The sequence below is a fragment of the Muscardinus avellanarius genome, assembly GCF_963383645.1.
Source record: "Muscardinus avellanarius genome assembly, chromosome: 5".
Classification (NCBI taxonomy): Eukaryota; Metazoa; Chordata; class Mammalia; order Rodentia; family Gliridae; genus Muscardinus; species Muscardinus avellanarius.
The window spans coordinates 58524622-58550855 of record NC_137790.1 but is presented as its reverse complement, the minus strand read 5'-3'; the positions used below and the strand labels follow the sequence as shown (position 1 = coordinate 58550855).

The 26234-nt window shown below is 38.6% G+C and overlaps 1 protein-coding gene across 1 annotated transcript in view; it reads right to left on the bottom strand.

Annotated features, from left to right (window-relative positions):
- Positions 1–2396: 2396 nt before the first annotated feature.
- Positions 2397–26234, bottom strand: part of DZIP3 (DAZ interacting zinc finger protein 3) — a gene marked incomplete at both ends in the record, with an annotated part of 111472 nt that continues 87634 nt past the window's right edge. The window contains 6 exons of the mRNA XM_080696711.1: positions 2397–2507; positions 4075–4176; positions 4266–4409; positions 4914–5034; positions 6657–6799; positions 23075–23200. Of these exons, the coding sequence (XP_080552837.1) occupies positions 2397–2507; positions 4075–4176; positions 4266–4409; positions 4914–5034; positions 6657–6799; positions 23075–23200 (747 nt within the window). The remainder of the gene's footprint in view (positions 2508–4074; positions 4177–4265; positions 4410–4913; positions 5035–6656; positions 6800–23074; positions 23201–26234) is intronic.

The following is a 26234-nucleotide window of genomic DNA, read 5'->3' as shown; positions in this document are numbered from 1 at the left end:
TTTTTGATATACATATTGCAATGATAGCAGCTCTCTGGTCTTCACTGGATTTCTGGGCGGGGTAAAGCACGTGGATAATCCCTTAGTACAGGCATGACAGAGATCATAATTCTTTGTTCTAAATTAGTGAGGCCCTCCGCAACTCAGTGAGACCCTGTTTCAAAATAAAGAATAAAAAATAGGGCAGGGGGTGTAGCTCGGAGGTCGAATGCCCCTGGGTTCCATCCCCAGATCCGAAAAAAAAAAAAAAAAAAAAAAGTAAAAACAATTCCATTATCTTTAGCACTTGCAGAACTAGACATAATTTATGGAGCATTATCGTACTATATTCTCACTACTTATCAGCTACTGTGTTAATTCTTCTGGTCTCTTTATTGGAGCTAAGAGTGTCAGGTTGGCGCCAATCTTAGATTTTGTGAAAAAACCATGTGACAGAGCATGAGCATCCTAAAATACTAGGAGTGTCCCTGCCATTTTCTAGCCACATGACTCTGGGCAAGACATACATCAAATGAGAAGATACATCAGAAGATTAATAAGGACCCAATAAAGTCTGACATTCTATGATTCTAAGACACTGCTGGCACTTACAAGTCTAGATGACTGGCTTTTTGGATATTGTCTGTCACATTTTTCTATTCTTTCTCAAAACAAAAGACAAATTTAGGAATAAACAGAAATGAATGTTTGACATAGACATTTAAAGTAGTTTCTGATATATTTAAGATGAAATACACAGACAAAAATGGTTATTCAATTAAGAAACATTTATTCTTTTCCACATGAAAATGAAAGTACAGCTGTAATATGAACTAAGAAACGAGTTGTAAACATGAACAAAGTTTCACAAGGTAAATTGCTACACGACCATAACCTTGGGTTGCTACACAAGATTAAAGGTCCTGTAAATTCTGAATCCAGCAATTGATATATTCTTGGCATTTTACTTATGATGACTGCCATTTTCCCCCTCACATTTTCCAGTCTATTTTTATTACAGAAAAACATTTAGCATATAATTACAGAAATACTTTTTAAATAGAAATTTAAAGTAACTTCCAAATACATTTACACTGAAATATACAGATAAAATAGTTACTGAGTTAGAAAACACTTATTCTTTCATAAATTAATGATACTGAACCTGTGAATATGAACCAAAGAATATCTGTATCACAAAGTAACCTGAATTACTTTAATTTTGAAACTAGAGACATGTACAACACTTACAGCATTTACACAATACTATTTTCAAAATAGGCTTTTGAGTTCTAAGAATTACAGTTCTCAGCAACAAGCTTATATATGCAACTTAGCCCAGTTGGTATCAACTGTGTCACAAGAAGTAATTATGTGCAAATTGTTTTCCCCCTTCCCCAGAACAAGAAAGGGAAATTAAACTTTTAAAGTAGAAAAGGAATTCCTCCAAAATGAAAATAATAAAGGTCCAAAGAACATGTTTATAAAAGAACAGAATATTTCAATTATTCAACTTAGCAAGTGCCTTCATTTGCACGTTAGACTACCACCTCTTTTTGCCACCTCCTGATTTCAGATTCTAGGAATATTTGTTCTTCATCTAATGTGCAAGGCATTGGGAACATATATGTCTTGTGGTGTGTTGGTAAATATTTAAGAACTAGCTCTTGAGGGAAAGAAGTCTTCATGTAGAGCATTTCTTCATCAAGAAATTTATATCAATTTCATGGTATAAATATTCCCTCTATAACAGATTTTAAGCCATCAATATTTTGATTACTGGTTTACAAAATTCCTCAAACTTGAACAATCATCTCTCACAAGCCACTATAAGCCAGTTCCACTACACCACTGTCTGGTCTCTACTCTCAAGTTGCTCACAGTCTCTTCATGGGTACAGATCTTGAGGACAGAAGAGAATAGGAAAGATAGGAATATAATTCAAATAATTCAATTATATTTTTATAGTTAGTTTTAAAAGTTAAAAGGAACACTAAAATCTATGGAAAATTTTCTAGGTTTTTTCTTTACTGTTCTACTTTTTCTCCAAATTTATTTTAGGAAATTGTAGTGTTCTTGACAACAAGTAAAGGAAGAGTAGAATAAGAAGGAAAGAAAAGAGGAAAAAGTCATCTTAGGAAACATACTAATAGCAATCATGTTTACAGAAAAAAAAAACCTATTAAGAGCAAATATAATGTAACTATTAAAATTCCATCTTCTTTAATCCCCTTCAGTTTACAAGTCCTGAAGATTTGTCTTTATCTCTTTGGAGGCTGCATTGATGTGATTAGGTAGCTTCTTTAGCACAATAAGAGAGTACTACTTCACACTACTCACATAATTAGCTCAAAATAAAAGGCAGAACTAAATTTTGGAATCTGAAAACTGGGCTTTTCGTAGTCAGCCACCTTGTATCAGACCTTGGGCAACTGCTGGCTGGTGTGACCAGGAAATTCTTCTGGTAACAAAACATGGAGTCTACAGGTTGGGCATGTCCCCTGCTGCATCAACCAGGGTCTAATGCACTAAGGAGCAAAGAGATTCATGTCAGTCTCTCAGGTTTTGCCTAGCAGAGGCACTATCTATCACTTTTTGTATCAGGATTACCAACCAATATGTTTTCTGGTGGATCTTAAAGCCTTATCCAGTGGATTGCCAAGGCACCTGCTACAACCAAGGCACCTTCCCTGTGGTTTCCTAAGCAATGATCTGGTAGCTGTAGAACACTTTTCAGCTAGCTTATTCTATTAAAATTCTTTCCAACCCCAGTATTCATAATGACTACCAATTCTTCCTGATAAGGAGACGGAAAACTTGCTATATTTTTTCTCTGGTTTATTTAGTTATATATTGTCTTCATTTATAATCCAGAAAAAGTCAAAACGAAGCATATAAGTCACCAATACCTTGTATAAAGTGAATCTCATGTTTGAAAGCTAAATCCCTAGATGATGAATAATCAGATTGTTTTCTATGGTAACAATGGTAGTAATCTACAACTATGAATTAGATGTCTGTTAAATCATTTGAGTACCGATTTTCCAAAAACCAGTTATTTAGACCTGTATAAATAATGGAGAGCAAGGTCTGATGAGACAGGATTAAGAATAGGCACTATATATGAGGGCCCACTAACTCTAAAAAGTAACCCAAGTGAATTATGTGATTTCTGTTCAATGGGCAATGATAAAGAATAGAAGTTTTGTTCAACATTTACTTTGATAAGTTGTCAGGACTTTCAAAACTTCAAATGAGGAAGTCAGATGGCTAAATTATCTTTTTTCAAGATCTTTTGGGATTAACCATTTTGCGTCTATCTTTTCATATCAAAGCAGATGCAACAAGTAATTTTGTACCAGGCACCACATATTTTATCTTTGAAGTGTTTTACATTGAGCTTGAATGAGCTGGTTATTTCCACTTCCCTGGGAAGGCTTTCTTGTGTACAATTATCTTGTCCGGTGTCAAATTACATCTCTCTATAGAGGACATGGATCATAAATTGTATATGAATGGCACTTACACAGCAGAAACACTAGGAGTTAATCCATATAAATGTTAAGAATAAGTAACATGCCAGCCTTACATTTTTCTAACATTAAAATTTAAGCTTGAGCATCTTCAAAAAACAAATACAGAACCCTGGATAGATGATTAAGATAGTCTTATGCTTTACAATAATAGGTAGCCATCATTAGACAGGGACAGAGAACACTATGTAGAATTTATAACAAGTCAAAGCATAGTGGCACAGTTGTGTTACAAGTTCTGTCAGTACACTGTCAAGACAATCAACATTTCTCCCAGTTCTATTCAAGGAAACCAGATACTGTGCACTGTTTAAATCTCAACATTGTTTCCTTCTCCTGTAAGGTGTATGGAGATCAGAGAAAGCACAGTTCAACCATGGCCATGTACAGGGGACAGGTACAAATGTTTCTGTGTGGTACCCAAAAGTTAAGTACAGAGTTACACACAGTGGAACTGGTAACAACGGATGATGATGCCTGTGTATGATTTTAAGTAAGGCAGTGTGAATCTCACTTAGCTAATTAATGATAAAATATTAACAGGACAAATTTAAAGAGTTACCTGAGAGTGGAATTTGTGTGCACAAGGCAAAACTGAAAGGTTTTCTGGAGACAGATTTTCATGACAGATCACACAAGGTTCCTCTTCTTCCTCCTCAGCCTCCTAGGGAAAAATACACAAAATGTCAAATTTAGCCTATTTGTTTCTCCCAAATCTAAATGTGTTCAATTTAGCAACAATTTCAGCCTCACCACATTGCTGGCTCCTTCCCATGTGGCAGAACCTTGTGAACTGAGGGGCCTCCAGGCTGGTTTTGGGGGCTGGGGAGCATTAGATTGTGGTGAAGAATGGCTAGGTGAAACACAATTACCATTTGGCACTGATTTTCCTTGACTCTAAAAATAAGAATATTATATTTATTTTTTAGAATTGTTCTAAAACAATATAAACAGAAAATTGGATGCCACAGGATATAGCAAAAGTTAGCAAAAGCACAATTAGATTCATGAGAAATCTTGACACATGTTGACAATACATGTTACAACTAAGTAAGGACAAAATCAACTCTCTCTATATTTTAAAATTAAAATAAATCCTTCCAGATAATTAGAAAAACCCATTAAGAATTAATCAAAGTAATCTACAGAAAATTTCAAGGTCAGTTTTATTCCAGAATGATCCAGTGAACCAGGTGCCACTAGAATACCGGTGATAGGTACTCCAAAAAGAATTCTTGCATTATTTGTCAAGTTAAAGTCACTGAATGCTTTTTTTACTGCTAATCAATTATCAGATATTATTAGAAGTTACTGATTTTCTAAACATGTTATAGAAATAATGAAAACCGCTAACTATTAGAGAGATGAGAGCAGTATATATATATATATTTTTTTTTTTACCTGAGATTTCTTGGAATCAATAAATTGGGAAACCTTGCAAACAATTTCATCAAATGTCAATCCGGATAAGGACTTCCCATGAGCATCTCTGAATTTTCGTAAGAAATCTGTAAGCTCCTTTCTGAAAAAGATTGAGGACAGAGAAGCAGTGATTTTCCCTAGACCTTGAGGATGTGTGCCTTCCAAACAAAATATAAAATCCTATCACATGCTTATAGAGAGTAATATACACGTGACTCTTTAGATCTTTGATCTAAAAAAAAAAACGATTGAAAAGCATTTATGTTAAGCCAAAATAAAAACTAATTGTGCATATGAATGATATTATGTTCACGAGTGACATAATTTAGTATTTATTTTCTTTCCAAAAAGAAATTTTTAACTTTTGTTTTGAAAGCTCACTATTGTGAAAATTGAGTTTACCTACTTATGTACTGAAATCTTTATATCATCTCTCCTAAATCTCCCTCAGAGCTACAATACTCTTTTTCTTAAACTATGTTGCTATCGGTCTCTCTTTTATTAGTCTCTCTTTTCTTTACCAGTGTGAATAGTTTTACTTTTGTAAAACTCATAGAGAAAATAAAAATAGAATAGGAAAGCAAAGATTAAAAGGTATATTCATTATACAGTAAAATAATCTACAATAATTGGTATGTTCTTTTGTAGCTTACAAATTATATTAATCCAGAGCCCATATCCAAATTTTTCTGTTTTGTTTTTTGCAGTTCGGGGGATTGAACCTATTAGGTGCATTCTACCTCTGAGCTTCACTCCCAGCCCTATTTTTTATTCTTTATTTTGGAACAGGGTCTCACTAAATTGCAGAGGGCCTCTGTAAGAGCTGAGCTGGTCATGAACCTTCGATCTTCCTGTCTCAGCTTCCCAGCTACTAGGATTACAAGCATGTACTACCATGCTGGGCTTGCACCCACATTTTTGATAGGAGAGCAGGATTAACTATTTTGCCTTCCAAATGAAGTGTTATAGCATTAGCATTGTACAACTAGTTTTGACTTATGATTTATTTTATACTTGCTTGTTTATAACAACAGTATAGAAATTCTATCTTTTCATAATTTTGTTATTGAATTTATAAAACCATAATCTAATCCTGATAGCAATAACAGGCACAGGAAAGTGCTGGTCTTCAAATGAACATACTGGTGAAAACTAGGATTATTTCCTTGGATATGAGGGATTAAAAAAAGAAAACTTCATTTGTATAAAAGTAGAATTAAATATTTTTTGTCAAAGTTGGACTATGAAAACCTCAGTAAAATCATGAGTTCTTGAATTCAGCTGTGTTATTTAACAAAGAAATCATAAAGACCTTTAATAAAATTTAGGAAATAGGAAGCTAAAATCTGATAATATTTGGGTTCATATGGCATGCAATTATCTTAAAATTATTTTGGAAATACATTATTAAAGTAATTATTACAGCTGGTGGCACTAAAATTGAATAGGCTTACCCCTACTTATACTTTTAGTAATGAGCAAACCTAAATTTAAAAAGCTATTTTTCATGATTTAAGACTATTAGTATAGAAGTTTAGCATTTATATTGAGCAGTATGCCTTCTTGGTAAATTTCATTTTCCTAAACAAGGCCATAGTAAAGAAATATCTGTACTTTTTTGTGTGTATTTTATTTCTCTAAAATGTTTCATTGCCATGATTAGGACTATAGAAACTATACCACTAAATATGTTCTGTAACCACTAAATAAAAACTAAGGTACCTGCTCTGTTGTGGAAAAGCAGTTTTCAGTCTGTCTATAATCCTCTCCCAATTCATCATGGTAGGATCACCTCCCAGGCTTGCAGCACCGGAAGGCCCAATATCTCCCACAGGGGTTGGCATAGTCCAGGCTATGCCAGTCATCTAGGAGCAAAGAGCTTCTGTTAGTAACATTCCATGCCAGTATGACATTTCCATACCTCAGAGAATGAGTAGAATGAAGAGTAATACTGACTTATGCATTTTAAAAGTTACTTTTCTTAGCTAGTGCAACAATATTTTTAATTTGTTATATAGCTATTTTAAAAATAGGATATGCTTCCCTCAGTTATTATAGGCATGTACAGAAATATAACCAGGGTATTTATTGCTATACTTTTTTTGTGTGTGTGGGTCTGTGGATGGTACCTAGAGGCATTCTACCTCCGAGCTACACCCCCTGCCCAATTTTTTATTCTTTATTTTGAAACAGGGTCTCACTGAGTTGCAAAGGGCCTCACTAAGTAGCTGAGGCTGTTTGCAAACCGCGATCCACCGGTGTCAGCCTCCCAAATGCTGGGATTACAAGCATACGCCACCATGCCCGGCTGCTGTACTTTTTTTAAAACAGCAGAAAACTGAAAAAAAAGAAAAAAAAAAACCCTAAAGTTTGTAAATAAGAGAATGAATAAATAAATACATTATGGTACATCTAATCAAGTTTCTAAAATGGATTTATATATTTGAATATGAAAGATGTCCCCAAGATTGTTTCTAAAAATGTCTGAGGCGCACCGGGCGTGGTGGTGTATGCTTGTAATCCCTGCGCTTGGGAGGCGGAGACAGGAGGATCATGCAGGTTTGAAGCCAGCCTCGCTGGTTTGAGACCCTGTTGCCAAATAAAAATATAAAATAAGTCTGGGAGTGTAGGCCGGAGGTAGAGGGTTTTCAGGAACTCCAGTACCATAAAAAAAAAAAAAAATGTCTGTGGCACCAGTAGTGGTGGTGCACGCTTGTAGTCCTCACGCTTGGGAGGAGAGACAGGAGGATCGCTCAGGTTTGAAACCAGCCTTGCTGGCTTAAGAGACCCTGTTTCAAAAAAAAAAAAAAAAATCTGGGAGTGTAGCCTGGAGGTAGAAGAGTTCCATCACCCCATCACCTGTACCACTAAAAATGTCCGTGGCACAGTATTTCCCTTCCTTTGGTATTAAAATTTTTTAAAATTTGTATGTATACATACACACAGGAAAAGGTTTGTAAGTTAAATCATGTGCTATCATGAAAAATTAGCCACTACTAAAAGTAATGAGAATAACTTATACGAAGTCCCATAAGGAAGGAGCAGACTATTCAGACTATTGCCCAGAAACTCAATGTATTTCGGTACAGAACTTTCCCAGTAATCAGAAAGTAATATTACTGGAAAGGTTAAGGTGCTTCAATGTTTTCAATAAAATTTTATCAGTTGGCAAACCACTTGAAAAACACTAATAAGGTGACAAAAAAAATGTGGAACCTATTTAAAATACTAAGTCTTATTTAAATTTTTTTTAAAAGATAACTTTTTCAACAAATGTGGTTGGGAAAACTGGTTATCCATGTATAGAAAAATAGAATTAGACCGCAGTCTCTCACCTTGCATAAGGATCAACCCAAGATACATAAAATACTTAGAAATTACATCAGGAGCCAGGCATGGTGGCTTATGCTTGTAATCCCAGTACTTGGGAGGCTGAGACAGGAGGAGGATATAGAACAGGTTCGAGGACAGCCTTAGCAAATAGTGTCATCAACCTAGTGAGACCCTGTTTCAAAACAAAAATAAAATAGGGCTGGGGATGTATTTCGGAGGTAGAATGTCCCTAGTTGCCACAAAGAAAAGAAAAAGAAAATAGATCAGAAATTTTCAATTACTAGAAAAGGACAAAGGGTCACTCTCTAATTCATAGACACTGGTAGATTTCCTCAATAAGACCCCCAAAGCTCCAGAAATAAAAGCAAGTATCAATAAATGAGATAGCATTAAGTTAAAAGCTTCTGTGGAGCAAAGGAAACAATCGAGAGTTTGAAGAAAGCCTCTGCAGAATGAGAGAAAATCTTTGCCAGCTATTTCTCTAGGAGGACTAATATCTAAAATATACGAAGAGCTTAAAAACATTTTTGGGGGGTGGAGAGGAGGAATGGGAATGGCGTATTTTACCTCTGAGCTACATTCTCAACCCTATTTTTTATTCTTTATTTCGAAACAGGGTGTCACTAAGTTGAAGAGGGCCTAAGTAGCTGAGCAGCAAACCTGTGATCCTCCTGTCTCAGCCTCCCAAGTACTGCTGGCATGTGTCACCAGGCCCAGGTTAAACTTAACATTTAAAAACCAATTAAATCATCAGGCGTGGTGGCGCACACTTGTAATCCCCACGCTTGGGAAGCGGAGACAGGAGGATCATGCTGGTTTGAAGCCGCTTTGCTGGCTTAAGAGACCCTGTTTCCAAATAAAAAATATAAAATAGGTCTGGGAGTATAGCCCGGAGGTGGAAGGGTTTCCAGGAACCCCAGTACCACCCCCCCAAAAAAAAAATCAATAAAAAATGGGCAAATGAACGAAAGCAACACTTCTCAAAGGAAGAAATGCAAGTGGCCAATAAATATAGTAATCTGGAAAATGCAAATGAAAACTACACTAAGATTCCAATTCCAGTTAGAATTGTAATCAAGAATATAAACAATAATAAATGCTGGTGTGCTGGTGAGGATGTGGGGAAATAGGAATGCTTAGACAGTGTTGGGATTACAAATTAGTATAGTTGCTATAGAGATCAGTATGGAAGTTCCTCAGAAGACTAGGAATGGAACCATCAAATGTGACTGTGTGGCCCAGAGGAAGTATAGGCCAGCTGAGGATAAGACCCTGCTCACCCTGTGTAGCCGCAGATGAGCATTTAGTTATGTAAAGGATAATGAGGCAGGTCATCCTGATCAGCTGCAGATGTGTATATAGTTACATAAGCATACCTAGGTAGTACACTACATGTATATGCATGTAACACTGTATGACAGGCATCATTTTTCCTGGAACCCTTTATAAGGGACAAGTCTGTAAAAACTGCTAATGTTCTCCTCCAGATGGCAACTCCTCATGCTTTTTTCTTACTGGGGATATCATTGCCAAAATCTCCTCTGCAACCACAGCTGGTCTCTGACAGGGTCCCTGACAACTAGCGTAATTGGCAGGAGGAGGTAAGTACCCTTGTACCTCTCTGGAGAAGTAACCCCATGAGAAGATCCCAAATGAGATATGGCTCCCAGCCTTTCTGGGATATTTCTGAAATATCCCAGAATATCTTTCTAGATATTTCTGAAATATCTAGTGGTATGGACCCCGCTAGAGGATGGAGACGAGGGACTTCCCCAGCTGAAAGAAATCTAGATGGCTTTAAAAGTGCTGGAGCCGCAGATTCCAGTGCATATTAGGAGCTCTGTCGGCCAGGCTGCAGCAGTGGAGGTGCAGAGGCTGGCTGGGTCTTAAGAGTGACAGGGATGGTGTGGCAGCCCTGGGTTGTGTAGGGCCCTGCAGAGGCAATGGTGTCAGAGATTGGAAGAGAAATTAAAATGCCACAGTGCTTTTGGCATTCTGGCAGCAGCTTCGTCCAAAACAAAGGCACACCCCTTTACCTCCCAAAATAACCAAGGGAATAGCTAGTGATATACATAATATACATGCGGTTGACTTTCTCCTAGACTAGGGACTTGGCTGGGGAACCTTGTTAGTGAGGGAACTGGCTGACCTGAGGCCACATGTGTTATTGAGTATTTTACTGGTTCCTCCTGTAATGTGCAATGAATCCTGGCACTAGTTGACTAGTTGATATGGAAGCAGACACCACCCTCCTCTTTGGAAACCTGGACAAATCTACTGGATATAGGGTTGCCATAGGGTATTATGAAAACCATCTCATTACACTCTTACATGCCTTAGTGATTCTGGGAATCGGATATCTGCCTCCTAAGAAATACAACATGTATATATTCCCCATACCTGAGTATAACGGGGGTGGGGGTGTGTGTGAACATGTTACATGGACTGACTATGTAAACAAATACTGGTAAATTTCAGCTATGGGTGTATGTGGTAAACACCATCACCAGAGGGCATCCTCATCATGCTCCCTTACAACTCCCTTAAGCCATGAGGATTGTGAATGTACAGTAGTACAAGTTATCAGGGGGGCAGGAGAAAATTGGACTAACTACACTAAAGCTAGATGAGGCAAGCATAATTTGCCCAATTCAAAGCCCATTCAACTCTTCCATGTGGCTCATGAGAAAACCTGACAGTTTCTGGTGCATTACAGTGGACTATCAGGAGTTCAATAAAGTTGCATTGTCTTTGCATGCAGTAGTACCCAACATTTCAAAACTAATGGATCATCTTTTACATGAACTAGGACAGTTTCATTATATTGTAGACTTGGCAAATGCCCTTTTATCCAATGACACTACCCTGGAAAGGCCAAGAACAACTTGCTTTTACCTGGTAAGGGTGGCAATGGACCTTTTTGGTATTGCCCCAGGGATATCTGCATAGTCTCCCCTTATGTCATGGCCTAATGGCATAGGATTTGGCCTCTTGGCAGAAGCCTTAGGCTGTATGGTTGTACAGTATATTAACAATATTATGCTAACCTATGATTCTCTTATAGTGTTAGAAGCAGCTGAACGCAGTCTCCAAGCTGCTCTCCATGAATGGGGGTAGGCCATCATCAACAAAGACAAGGTCCAAGGACCTGGGTGCTCTGCCAAATTCTTGGGAGTTTCTTGGTTGGGTAAGACAAAAGTGATACTCAAAGTAGTGATAGATAAGATACAAGTGTATCATCCTTGACCATAAATGGTCAGAAGTTACAGATGTGTTTAGGTGTTTTGGCAAATGTTTATACCCAACTTAGTTCTGCTCATGTGCCCCTTACACTGTCTTGTTCATAAAGGTGCAATCTGGGACTGGAACCCTGAAATGGAAAGTGCATTTACTACCACCAAGAGGGTGGTGGCACTGGCACAAACTCTGCAGTGAGTAGACGCAGCCCTCCTTTTCCTGCTAGCGGTCCAAGTGGATGACACAGTTTTGGATGGGGGTTATGGCAGAAGCAAGGCACTAGGACTAACCCAAATAGATTTTGGTCACAGCTACAGTTATGGAAAAGAATAGTGATGTGCTACTCTCTCATTGAAAAACAGCAGGCATCTATGTTCCCCTCTTAGTTTGTGAACCCATTACAGGTACTGGGTCAGTGATGGTGCAGACTACCTACCCTACTGAAGGTTGGCTGAGGTCTTGGACTCAGACTCCCTAGACAAGGATAGCCCAGATACCCACTCTGACAAAGTGGGGCACATGCTTAGAAAAACAAGCATGGTTTTCTAGTAGCTTTTTGTCTCAAAAGTTACATACTTTCCTGGGGTCAGTACAGTTCCCAGTAACAGCTCCCTTAGAAACCACAGAAGTTCCTATGTAGAAGGGAAAGTTTTGTTTGGGTCAGTGTACTTCTGAGTGGCAGCCCCCTCAGAAGTAGGGGATGCCCCACATCCTTATGAGGAAGGAAGAGCCTCTATTGAAGCACAGTATACTGATGGCTCCTAGCATGGGCAACAGCTCTCATGGATGGCTGTGGCCTTTCAGCCCACCACAATAACACTTCGGTATGAGACCAGTGCTAGAAGATTCAGTCAATGGGCTGGTCTCTGGGAGGTCTGGTTAGATCTTATGAAGGAGATTGGTCCCTTGCATATCTATACAGAAAGCTGAGCAGTCTACTGAGAACTAATCTTGTGGCTGACCTTATGGGCAACACAAGACTGGTTGATTGAGCATCATCCAATGTGGGGCAAGGATATGTGAGAGGACCTGTGGAAAGGATGTCTCTGCAAGTTCCAGGGCAAAAGCCTTGGCAGGCCCCTGGTAACAATGCTGCCAATACTTTAGCAAACGTGTGGGCTCTCTTATTGCTCCTGGAACCCTTATCATTAGCATCATGGTTACACAAGAAGCTAGAACTTATAGGTACCCAAACCATGGGTACTGCAGTCTAGTAGTAGGTATAGACTCCTACCCACACTCAAGGGCAAGATGCTATATAGCAGTGTCTTTGGTGTGCAGAACACCACCCACAGAGATGAAGGATTCCTACAACCCTTAGAAAGGTTCCCTGTGGTACTCAACTTTTCAAAAAATGGCAGGTTGACTATATTTGCCCAGTGTCTGTGGATTAGGGACTCTGGTATATTCTGATGGCCCTGGATGCAGTAATAGGTTTAGGTTTTGCCTACCTGGTAGCACAGACTAACCAGCAACATACTATATCCACCCTTAAATAGGTGTGTGGTTGGCCCTGGTAGTGGCAAGTGACAGAAGTTTTCATTTTATAGGCCAATAGATGAAGACTTAGACTAACAAAAATGACATGCATAGGCAGCTGCATGTTCTCTACCAGCTCCAAGCAGCCAGAATGACTGAATGCTTTAATGGACTCTTAGAAGGAAAGTGAAGGCCTTTGCACCCCATTGGAAGAGGTGGTGGACAAAATTGCCAGTGGCAATGAAGCTATTAAATGAGTAACCTTCCCACATTGTGTAGGCCCTCTTGGTTAAGGCAATAGCTGGAATGGCCCATGTTTTGAAGGTAATAGGAAGCTTGAGGGAACTCTGGTTGCAACCAGAGGTGAGAGGAGGAACCTTCTTATTCCCTGAACCTCACTGTCTAGGGACAGTCATGATGTGTGCAGGTTTTTTGGAGGTTTGGGTTGTACTGTTGAAGCCATGGTGCCTGAGACAGAAGGCCCTGTTACAAGTGAACCCTGGGTTAGCTGACTGTCCCTGCATGGTACAAGTCATGCTTGCCACATGGTTGGAAGGCACAGTTCTGAACAGTATGCATGTCATAAGGCTATGCCTCTATTCCTTTGTATTCATGGAAGATGTCCCCACCCCTTTACCTCCTTCCCAGGGCACTCTGGTGTGTTACCATCACCCTGGAGGGGCTACTGTTCTCTTGTAAGATGGGCATGTCACCTGTATCTTCTTGAAAGAGAAGGAGTTCCCTATGATGGGCTCTCTCTGCTCTATTCTACTGTCCAAGTTAATGGCAGGGAATATCTTGCTTTTCTGGTCACATACTTTTGCAAGACTGCATTAACACCTCCCAGTGCTGGGTCTATATAGAATTAACAGTAGAAGAAGCCGAAATTTTCTGTGGTTAATCATTCCTACTATTGCAAGCAGCATGGTTGGAAGGCACAGTTCTGAACAGTATGCATGTCATAAGGCTATGCCTCTATTCCTTTGTATTCATGGAAGATGTCCCCACCCCTTTACCTCCTTCCCAGGGCACTCTGGTGTGTTACCATCACCCTGGAGGGGCTACTGTTCTCTTGTAAGATGGGCATGTCACCTGTATCTTCTTGAAAGAGAAGGAGTTCCCTATGATGGGCTCTCTCTGCTCTATTCTACTGTCCAAGTTAATGGCAGGGAATATCTTGCTTTTCTGGTCACATACTTTTGCAAGACTGCATTAACACCTCCCAGTGCTGGGTCTATATAGAATTAACAGTAGAAGAAGCCGAAATTTTCTGTGGTTAATCATTCCTACTATTGCAGACTGCAGACTACTAGACAAACCTGAGTCACAGCAGCCCATAATGAGATGGACAACATTGCATAATAGAAGACTTATTGTGCTAATAAGTCCTAATAATGCCTGCCCATCGGGATATGCTATAGAAAATGGATGTGGCTGGTTAACTGGAGAATATGTAGAACTTGTAAGTATAAAACACCTTTTTGTATATTGCAGGTGAATTGGTTTGTGACCATTTGAAAGGCTGAATTGTTGCCTCAAGAACTATGTCAGAATGTTACTCGGTTATTGGATATCAATTGGTGGTAGATCCAGCAGAAACTAGAAGCCTAATGATTCTCTCCCAGCCTCTGGGTTTGTGGACATTATAGCTGGCTGTACCTCCCTGCCCACTGGGCAGGAAGGTATACCTGGAGAAGGCTGTGTGTACAGAAACAAAAACTCCCAACTCTTCCTCATAAACCTAATAATTGGGACCCTATATACAACCACTGGCACTGTGTATACTGGACCATGGGTAGTTTTACTCTTTAACCTTGTTTATTCCAAGGGGTAGTACTATGGATGTAGAACTACAGGTAAACTACATGTTGCTAAAGCTTTAAATACGTCCCATCAGGCTTCTTCCCTTTTGACAGACAAGATCATCCAGATGTGGGAGGTGGTTCTGCAACACAAAATGACATTAGCTATGTTCCCTACTGCTCAGGGTAGAAGGTTTGCTCTTCTGCCGGTAGAGTGTTGTGTATACATTCCAGACTACCAGCAGCAGCTACAGTAAACCTTAGTGGAGTTGGATACAAAGGTATTATTTAGGCCTTACATGAGAACCCACTTACAACTTGGTGGAACTCCCTGGGCTCCTCCTGGAGATGGGTATTAACTATCATCACTGTGTGACTAGAGACCTGTAGTCAGCTATTGCACCCTCTATTGCTGTTGTGGTCTATGGGCCTAATGTAATGCTTTCTGGGTGAAGTCTCACACTACCATTCTGTAGGGGCAGAGTATGGGGGACAGAGGAAGTACAGGTTGGCAGTGAGGATATAATTCCTGCTCAGCCACTGCAGCTGCAGATAAACATTTAGTTATGTAAGGATGATTAGGCAAGTCATCCTGCGTAGCCACATATGTGTCTATAATTAGTTAAGCTTTACTAGGTAATACAAAACATGCATGTGCATGTTATGCTGGTGTGATGTGCACAATTTTGCCCAGAACCCTATAAAAGGGAGGGGTCTATAAAATAAAGTTGCTATTCTCTTCCAGATGGCACCTCCTTGAGCCTTCTTGACTCTGGGTCAAAACTTTCCCTGTAACTGCAGAGCATCCCTGACAGTGACCCAGCTGTACTACTCCCACTTATCTTTTCAAAGGAACTGAAGACAGAATATTAGAGTAATACATGCATTTCCATGTTTACAGCAGCACAATTCACAATAGCCAAATTATGGAACTAACCTAGGTGTCCATCAACAGATGAATGCATTATAAAACTTGTATGTAAATACAATGGAATTTTATTTGGGCAAAGAAAATTGGGACTTCCGGGAAGATGGCGACCGAGAAAAGGGGGGCTTAAGAGCCCCACTAACAACCAATCTCCATTAACACAAAATCAGCGCCTTTCATAGCCAGAAAACACCATCACCAGAAACAAAAAAATCACCAGGCTCCAGAGAGAAAGCGGACTGAGAACAGAGCTCAGAGCCATGGAGGAGATAACCGGCCTCACGCCCGAGGACGCGGCAGCAGCGCCATACTGCCGGCGGCAGCGGCAAATTCACCGGAAGGCTACAGCAAGCCGAGGTGAGCCGCTGCGGAACAGCCAGGCGGGATTTCTTGCTGCAGGTAAAATCTAAAGCTCGCAGTGGCTGAGCTCAGCACATGCCGCAGGGATTCAGAGTGAAAATCAAAACCAAGAAGAAATACACCAGCCTCACGGCCTAGGGCGTGGCAGTGGCGCCATATTGCCACTGGCGGCAGCAGCAGAGAATTCACAGAATCCAGTACAGCTACATCTGCGTACTCAAGAACAGTGAGTCAAATTGCGGGCCACAGAGGAGAAATCCCAGTACTGTACTCCCTGGGACTTGACCCAGTGGGGGAGTGGCGGTGGCAGAGATATCACACCATAGGAGAACGTGCAACCTGGCACCCCCCACAGTCTAAAGCAGCCTCTATCGACTCTCTGGGTCGGAGACTCTGTGATACAACCCAGTAAAGGAGTAGTGGGGTCTGAGATACTACTGACTCGAGATCCAGAACACCTTAAGTGAAGTCATAGTGACCCAAGGGAAGAACCCAGAGAAGGCACAAACTTCCGAAATCATGGGAAAGAGGAATAATACTGGAGCAATGAATGCCCACAACCCCACAACATCAGAACCCGATAAAACAGAAAATCAGAGATTTCTAGAAGATCAAATCAGGAAAATAACTGTAGAAATAATAGAGGTGCTTCGAAAAGAACTCAGAGAGAGCCAAAGAGAGATAAAGGATGCAATTAATGAAGTAAAGGCCTCAAATCAAAGAACGAACAACCGATTAGACCATATGGAGAACAGAATCTCGCTCTTAGAAGATGATCATTCCAAAAATGAACGCATAGTTTCTAATCTAGGAAAAAATATCCGACAGCAGGAATCTGATATTGAAGAAATATGGGCCCATTTTAAGAGAGCTAACCTAAGAATAATTGGAATAGAGGAGGGAAAAGAAAGTGAAACCAAAGGGATCAACAATCTCTTCAAGGAAGTAATAGCAGAAAATTTTCCAAACATAGAGCAAGAGGTCGATACACAGGTCCAGGAAACTTATAGAACTCCCTTTAGACAGGATCGGAGAAGAGGATCCCCACGCCACATAACTGTCAAAATGACCAATGTGGAAGCCAAGCAGAGAATCTTAAAGGCAACAAAAACAAAGGGCCAAGTGACATTCAGAGGCAAACCAATTAGAATCACTCCAGACTTTCCAAACCAAGTCATGAGAGCCAGAAGGGCTTGGAGTAACATATTCCAAACTCTGAAAGAAAACAACTTCCAGCCAAAAATTTCCTACCCAGCAAAACTTTCTATCAAATTAGATGGAGAAATAAGAAGCTTCCATGACAAACAGAAACTGAAGGAATTTTTGTCTTCAAAACCAGCACTAGAGAAAATACTCAAAGAGATTAACTACAAAGAAGAAATAGGTAACACACACCAGAACCAGAGAAACAAGAGTTTCCATCCAACAGACAACTAAGATTTGTTATCTGTGGAGATTCATTACTTATGTTAGTCTTTTACCTATCTCTAAATGGTATTGTTTGCTTTTATTGTTGTTAATTTTTAGGATTTCTAGTTGGAATATTAATATACCTTTAGATATAGCATTTGGAAATATTTTATCCCATTCTATTAGTAACTGTTAACTCTGTTTACATTGTCTTTGGATATACAATATTTTTTTTTTATTTTTTAGGGAGTTTGTATACTCTTCTGTTGCCTGTGCCATTGAAATCATATCCAAGAAATCACTGCCAATTTCAGTGTTGTGAGGTTTTATGACCCAGATTTTCTTCTAAAAGTTTATAGTCTTAAGATTTATATTTAGGTCTTTTATCTATTTTGAGTTAATATTTGTATATGGGATTAGGTAAGGGTCCAACTTTATTCTTTTCCATGTAATTATTATGTTTCAACAATATTTAGTCAAATATTATTATTTCTACCCCCAAATGTTCGTGGAAACCTTGTCAAAAATAACTTGACAATATAGGGAAGAATTTAGCTCTAGGCTTTTATTTAACTCCAATGGTTTATATATCTGCCTTTAGAATAGTAGTACACTGTTTCAATTATTGTAGCTTTATATGGTTTGAAATCAGAAAATATATATCTTCTAGCTTTGTTCTTTTTCAAGATCGTTTTGGGTATCTAGAGTCTATATTCCATATTAGGATAGTTTTTTTCTGAAAAATATATAAATATATGATAGTTTCACCTAAAAAAAAATAGAAAAAAAATATTCTCTGGTAAGAAAGAAAGTAAAAAAAATATTGAAATGTTATCTTTAAGTCATCAAAAGCTTGGTATCAGACAAATGAAACTGTTATGTGAGATTATCATTTTTAATTTTGGATAAATTGCTATAATACTAGATGTCAACCACTAAGCCAAGCATGGGAGGGAGGGATGGGGAGAGAATGGGGTGGGGATCGGGTGGGGGCTGACTGGGCGATGTGTGTATGTATGTCTACAAAAGTTTGTATCCCACTATGATGTATGAATACAGTGCACCAATAAAACAAAACAAAACAAAACAAAACAAAAAAACAAAACCAGATGGCTGAGATCAGCCAGTCCAAAAATTATGAAGGGTAATTTTTTTTTTTTTTTTTTTGGTATTGGGTGTTGAAACCAGAGGCATTCTATTTCCGAGCTACAACACCCAGCCCTATTTTTTATTCTTTATTTTGAAACAGGGTCTCACTAAGTTGCAGACAGCTTCACTAAGTAGCTGAGGTTGTCTGAGAACCTCAATCCTCCTGTCTCAGTCTCCCAAATGCTGGTATTACAAGGGTATGCAACCACGCCTGGCTGTAATGTTTACTCTCATATGTGGAAGTCAGAAATTGGGAAACAAAAGGGATTTCAGATAAATTAGAAGAGATACCAATAGAATAGTGAAAGGAAATTTGAGGAGGGGAAAAGGAGACTTTATAAAGAAAATAGTTAAAATAATATTGTGTTCATATATGAAATTATCAAGACCAATCTCAATAATATGTACAGGAAGTGGAGGGGAGTATGGTGGGATCAGGAAGAAAATAGACCAAGTGCTGTGTGCACGTGTATTTCTATCACTCTGAACCTCAAAATGATGTACAAGTACACTGCACCAATAAAAGTATAATAAAAATGTGTATTTCAATAAGAGAATGTTGGTTCTCTCTATAGAGAATGTGTGTGTACACACCTACATACACACACAATTAACTGCCTTAGAATGTACTTATGAGAAAGTGACGATAAGATCATTTCTTTAAATTATATCTAACATCATTGTGTGTGTACATGCACGCATACACGTACATATGTATGTGACTGGGTATTGTATCCAAGGGCATTCTACCTCTGAGCTACACCCCCCAGACCTATTTTATTTTGAAACAGGGTCCACTAACGCGAAGGGCCTTGCTATGTTGCAGAAGTTGACTGATAACCTGGGATTCTCCTATCTCAGCCTCACTGGGATTACAAGCATGCACCACCACACCTAGCCAATATAACCTTTAGAAGATTATTTTAATAAAAAATTAAAATTAAATTTTTAGCCAAAATTACAAGTAATATTTATAGATACTTTTTTTATAGTTTCTTTATTCCCTCATCAAGCTTGGGGAAAGCATATTTGGCTTTTTGTAATAAGAAGATATAATTTTAGGGTATATATTACTAAGTGATGCTATTTATATATTTTTGTAGGTATAGGTGAAAACTGTGTGTTGTATTTGTGTGTACATGTAAATACATCTTTTGTGAGCATAGATGGACTTCCAGGAAGATGGCCACGGAGCAAAACGGGGCTTACGAGCCCCGCTAACAACCAATCTCTATTACCACAAAATCAGCGCCTTTCATAGCCAGAAAACACCATCAGCAGAGAAATAAAAAATGTAATTTTAAGGGACAGAGAAAAAGAGGGCTGGAAAAACGAGACACCAGAAACCAGACCGCAGTGCTGCAGCCGGAGCCGTGGCATGATGTGGCGGGCTCCATTTTGCCTTGCAGCACCAGGCTCCAGAGAGGAAGGGAACTCATAACAGGGCTCAGAAACCAGAGAGGAGATACGCCGGCCTCACGCCTGAGAACGCGGCAGCAGTGCCTTACTGCTGGCAGTAGCAGCGAGTTCACTGGACGGCACCAGACCAACACACTCAACAGCCCACCAGGCTCCAGAGAGGAGCGGCGGACAGCGAGCCGAGGTGAGGCGCTGCGGAACAGCCGGGCGGGATTCGGCATATTTCTCGGCACAGGGAGCATCTAAAGCTCCCAGGGGCTGGGCTCAGCGCACCCTGCAGGGACTCAGAGTGGAGTTCAAAAACAGAAAAGAAATACGCCAGCCTCACAGCCGAGGGCGCGGCAGCGGCGCCATATTGCTACCGGCGGCAGCAGCAGCGAATTCACCGAGTCCACGACAGCTCCACCTGTGCACTCAACAGTGAGTCAAATTGCGGCCCCTAGAGGAGAAATACCAGTACTGACTCCCAGGGACTTGACCCAGTGGGGGAGTGGTGGTGGCAGAAATATTACACCATAGGAGAACGCCCAACCCGGCACCCCCCAAGGTCTAAAGCAGCCTCGATTGACTCCCAGGGTCTGTGACTCTGCGATACAACCCAGTAAAGGAGTAGTGGGAACTGAGATACCATAGACTTGAGATCCTCAGCACCTTAAGTGAAGTCGTAGTGACCCAGGGAAGAACCCAGAGAAGGCACAAAACTCTGAAATCATGGGAAAGAGGAATAACAATGGAGCAATGAATGCCCACAACATCAGAACCTGATAAAACAGAAATTCAGAGATTTATAGAAGATCAAGTCAGGAAAATAACTGTAGAAATAATAGAGGTGTTTTGAAAAGAATTCAGAGAGAGCCAAAGAGAGATAAAGGATGCAATTAATGAAGGCCTCAATTCAAAGTACAAACAACCGAGTAGACCACATGGAGAATAGAATCTCGCTCCTAGAAGATGATCATTCAAAAAATGAACGCATAGTTTCTAATTTGGAAAAAAATATCTGACAGCAGGAATCTGATATTGAAGAAATATGGGCCCATTTTAAGACAGCTAACCTAAGAATAATTGGAATAGAGGAGAGAAAAGAAGGTGAAACCAAAGGGATTAACAATCTCTTCAAGGAAGTAATAGCAGAAAATTTTCCAAACATAGAGCAAGAGGTCGATACACAGGTCCAGGAAACTTATAGAACTCCCTTTAGACAGGATCGGAGAAGAGGATCCCCACGCCACATAATTGTCAAAATGACCAATGTGGAAGCCAAGCAGAGAATCTTAAAGGCAACAAAAACAAAGGGCCAAGTGACATTCAGAGGCAAACCAATTAGAATCACTCCAGACTTTCCAAACCAAGTCATGAGAGCCAGAAGGGCTTGGAGTAACATATTCCAAACTCTGAAAGAAAACAACTTCCAGCCAAAAATTTCCTACCCAGCAAAACTTTCTATCAAATTAGATGGGGAAATAAGAAGCTTCCATGACAAACAGAAACTGAAGGAATGTATGTCTTCAAAACCAGCGCTAGAGAAAATACTCAAAGAGATTAACTACAAAGAAGAAATAGGTAACACACACCAGAACCAGAGAAACAAGAGTTTCCATCCAACAGACAACTAAGATTGGTTATCTGTGGAGATTCATTATTTATGTTAGTCTTTTACCTATCTCTAAATTGTATTGTTTGCCTTTATTGTTGTTAATTTTTAGGATTTCTAGTTGGAATATTAATATACCTTCAGATATAGCATTTGGAAATATTTTATCCCATTCTATCAGTAACTTTTAACTCTGTTTACATTGTCTTTGGATATACAATATTTTTTTATTTTTTAGGGAGTTTGTATACTCTTCTGTTGCCTGTGCCATTGAAATCATATCCAAGAAATCACTGCCAATTTCAATGTTGTGATGTTTCATGACCCAGATTTTCTTCTAAAAGTTTATAGTCTTAAGATTTATATTTAGGTCTTTTATCTATTTTGAGTTAATATTTGTATATGGGATTAGGTAAGGGTCCAATTTTATTCTTTTTCATGTAATTATTATTTTTCAACAATATTTAGTTAAAAGATTAGTATTTCCTCCACCAAATGTTCGTGGAAACCTTGTCAAAAATAACTTGACAATATAGGGAAGAATTTATCTCTAGGCTTTTATTTAACTCCAATGGTTTATATATCTGCCTTTAGAACAGTACTACACTGTTTCAATTATTGTAGCTTTATATGGTTTGAAATCAGAAAATATACATCTTTTAGCTTTGTTCTTTTTCGAGATTTTTTTGGGTATCTAGAGTCCATATTCCATATCAGGATAGATTTTTTTTCTGAAAAACAAATAAATAAATGTATGATAGCTTCACCTAAAAAAAAAAAAGAAAAGAAAAAAATATTCTCTGGTTAAGAAAGAAAGCAAAAAGAAATATTGAACTGTTATCTTTTAGTCATCAAAAGCTTGGTATCAGACAAATGAAACTTTTTTGTGAGATTATCATCGTTAATATTGGATAAATTGCTATAAAACTAGATGTCAACCACTATGCCAAGCATGGGAGGGAACGGGGTGGGGACCGGGTAGGGGTTAACTGGGCGATGTGTGCATATATGTCTACAAAAGTATTTTCTTTATACCATTATGAAGTATGAATACATTGCACCAATACAAAATAAAAAAATAAATAAATAAATACATCTTTTGTTTTAGATCTGTGGAATAATTTAGTTTGTTGTGACCTGGCTTCTTTGCTTTTCAATCTACCCAAAAACCATGCTAAAAAATCAATTATCCAACAATACCCTGCATTGTTGCCTGTTACAAAAGTTAAACTGTAATCATGAGGATTATTTAATATAGAATGTTTATCTTTTTATCTCAAAACCAAACTAATATCAGTTAATGGAATAACTAAATACTATAGGTAAATACCTTTAGTTTTTGTTTTATAGGAAGTATCTATTCAATCATCATTATTAACATAATGAAAAAGAACTAGTTAGTATATCATTCATCAAGAAAGGATCTTACCAGGGGGCCTCTAGGTTGGCCAGCGGCAGAAATGACCCCAGGGCAAACTGTAGGCATTTGAGGAACAGTAAGTATAGGTCTGAAGAAAGAATCTTTCACAAGTGGTCTGCCCAAGAACTGTTGCATCTAAAATATAAAAAATAAAAAAATGAAAAAATCGACACACATTTGCTTATGTCAGCAATATGAGAAATAAAAGAGTGATTTGATCACATGGTAGGTTCATTCCCGTTCTTCTGAATCTTCCATACTGCGTTCCAAAGTGGTTGCACTAATTTGCAATCCCACTAACAATGTATTAGAGTTCCCACTTCTACCCCCTCACCAGAATTTGCTATTGTTTGTGTTTTTAGTGACTGCCATTCAAATTGGAGTTAGGTGAAAACTCAGGGCAGTTTTGATGTACATCTTTCTGATTGCTAATGATATTAAACATTTCTTCATACATTTATTTGAACTTCTTCTTTTGTAAAGTGTCTACTTAGTTCACTTGGCCATTTTTTGATTGGGTTATTTATTTTCTTGGCTGGTTCCATAGTAATGCAATGAGGAATGTGTAGCTATGAACATAGATACAAATGCATTAGTTTGGTAGTTTAGTTTTCTTTCGTTTGATTAGATAACCAGAAGTGGTATTGCTGGATCATATGGTAAGTTTGTTCCCATTCTTCTGAGAATCCTCCATACTGTTTTCCAAAGTGGTTGCACTAATTTGCAATCCCACCAACAAATATTCAAGTTCCCACTTCTCCACATCCTCGCCAGCCTTTGTTTTTGTCTGTGTTTTGAATGATTGCCATTCTAGTTGGAGTTAGGTGAAATCTCAGGGTAGTTTTGATTTGCATCTCTCTGAATGCTAATGATGTTGAGCATTTTTTCATGCATTTATTGGCCATTTGAATTTCTTCGTGAAATGTCTATTTAGTTCCCTTGCCCATTTTTTATTGGGTTGTTTTCTTAGTGCTGAGTTTCTTGAGTTCTCTGTATATTCTAGATATTAGTCCTCTTTGGAGGAGCAGTTGGCAAAAATCTTCTCCTATTCTGTTGGCTCTTGGTTGAGTTGTTTGGTCTTCTTAGTATCATGTCATCTGCAAATAGTGAAAGTTTGAGCTCTTCTTTTCCTATTTGTACTCCTTTGATTTCCTTTTCTTGCCTTATTGCTATGGCTAAAGTCTCAAGTACTATATTGAAGAGAAGTGGTGATAATGGACATCCTTGTCTTGTTCCTGGTTTTAGGGGAAATTCTCAAGGTTTTTACCCATTTAATATGATGTTGGCTGTGGGCCTATTGTAGACTGCCTTTATGATGTTGAGTTATGTTCCTTCTATTCCAAATCTCTGCAGTGCTTTTAGCATAAATGAATGTTGGATTCTGTCAAATCATTTTTCAGCTTATTGAAATGATCATGTGATTTTTAATTTTGGTTCTGTTTATATGATGAATTACATGGATTGACTTTTGTATGTTGAAACAGCCTTGCATTCCTGGGCTGAACACTACCTGGTCATGGTGTATGATTTTCTTAATGTGGTTTTGAATGCGTGTTGCTACTAGTATTTTGTTTAGCAGTTTTTGCATCTAAGTTCATCAAAGATATAGGCCTGTAGTTTTCCTTCTTTGAGCTGTCTTTATTTGGTTTTGATATTAATGATGTTGGCTTCATAGAAAGTATTTTAGAGAGTCCCATTTTTTTCTATTTTACAAAATTGATTGAGAAATATCAGGATTAGCTCTTCTACAATGGTTTTATAAAATTCACTTGGGAAACCAACTGATTCTGGGATTTTCTTTGATGTTAGGCTCTTTATTGCTGTTTCTATCTCTTTGATTGCTATTGGTTATTTGTTTTCTTAGTGGTGACTTTCTTGAGTTCTTTGTATATTCTATATATTATCCCTCTATTAGAGGAGTAGGTGGAAAAATATTTTCTCCCATTCTGTCAGCTCTCTGCTGAGGTTCTTGATAATTTACTCTGCTGCACAGAAGCTCTAGCAATACCACTTCTGGGTATCTACCCAAAAGAATGAAAGCCAAACTATCAAACTAATGCATGGGTATCTGTTTATAGCTGCACAATTCACAGTTGCCAAATTATGAAACCAGCCAAGATGTCCATCAATAGATGAATGAATTACAAAACTGAAATATGTACACAATGAAATTTTACTCAGCCATAGGGATGAAAATTATATCATTTGCAGGAAAATCGATGAAACAGGAGAACATGATGCTAAGTGAGATTAGTCTTTCACAAAAAGTAAAAACTTGGACACTCTCCTTAATAAGTGTAGGGAGAAAATAGGTCATAGGAGGAACTAGAGACAAAGAATGAGAAACCTTAGATGAGGAAATAAGGTGACCTAACTGAGGATGATGGGAGGGTAGAAGAGAGAAACTCCCTAATGCACATGATGTACATTCACAAACATATCAAAGCCAGTCACTAAGCAGAACATGAGAAGGAGGAATGGGGGAGGGAATAAGGTGGAAATAGGGTGGGAATAGGGTGGGAAGTAAGGAAGGGCTAAATGAGTGATGTGTATATGCATGCCTCTATCATCCTGTATCCCATTAAGATGTATGATTACAATGCACCAATAAAAAAAGATTGATTTGAAATGCACCAATAAAAAAATAGTGACTTAAAATCCAGATACAAAGCACATTACAAGCAATGTGTTAACAATTTAGATCTTAAATGCTCCCCAAAAACCCATGTGGCCTGGTCACCAGTCTGTGGAACTATAGGCAGAACCTTTAGGAGGTTGGGCCTAGTGGAAAGAAGTTAGGTCACAGATAGCATTCCTTTGAAAGAGACAAGAGGTCTCTGGTCCTTTCTCTCTCTCTGCTTCCAAATGCCATGAGGTAAACAGATCCCTCCTTTACACACTCCCTGTCATGATGCATTGCTTCGGCACAGGCCTAAAGGCATCTGGACCAAGCAACCATGGACTAAAACCTTCAAAAGTATGAGCCAAAATGAATCTCTCATTTTTGTTAGGTTGTTAATCTCAGGTGTTTTGCTACAGTGAGAGACAGCTGGTTTGGAAATAATGTAAGTCAAAACAGTAGCTTAAATATACAAATATTTGAAAAGGCAAAGGGCAGTGAGATGTAGAAAAGAGCATTAAGGAACTAAAAAAGGAACTTGGTTTTATT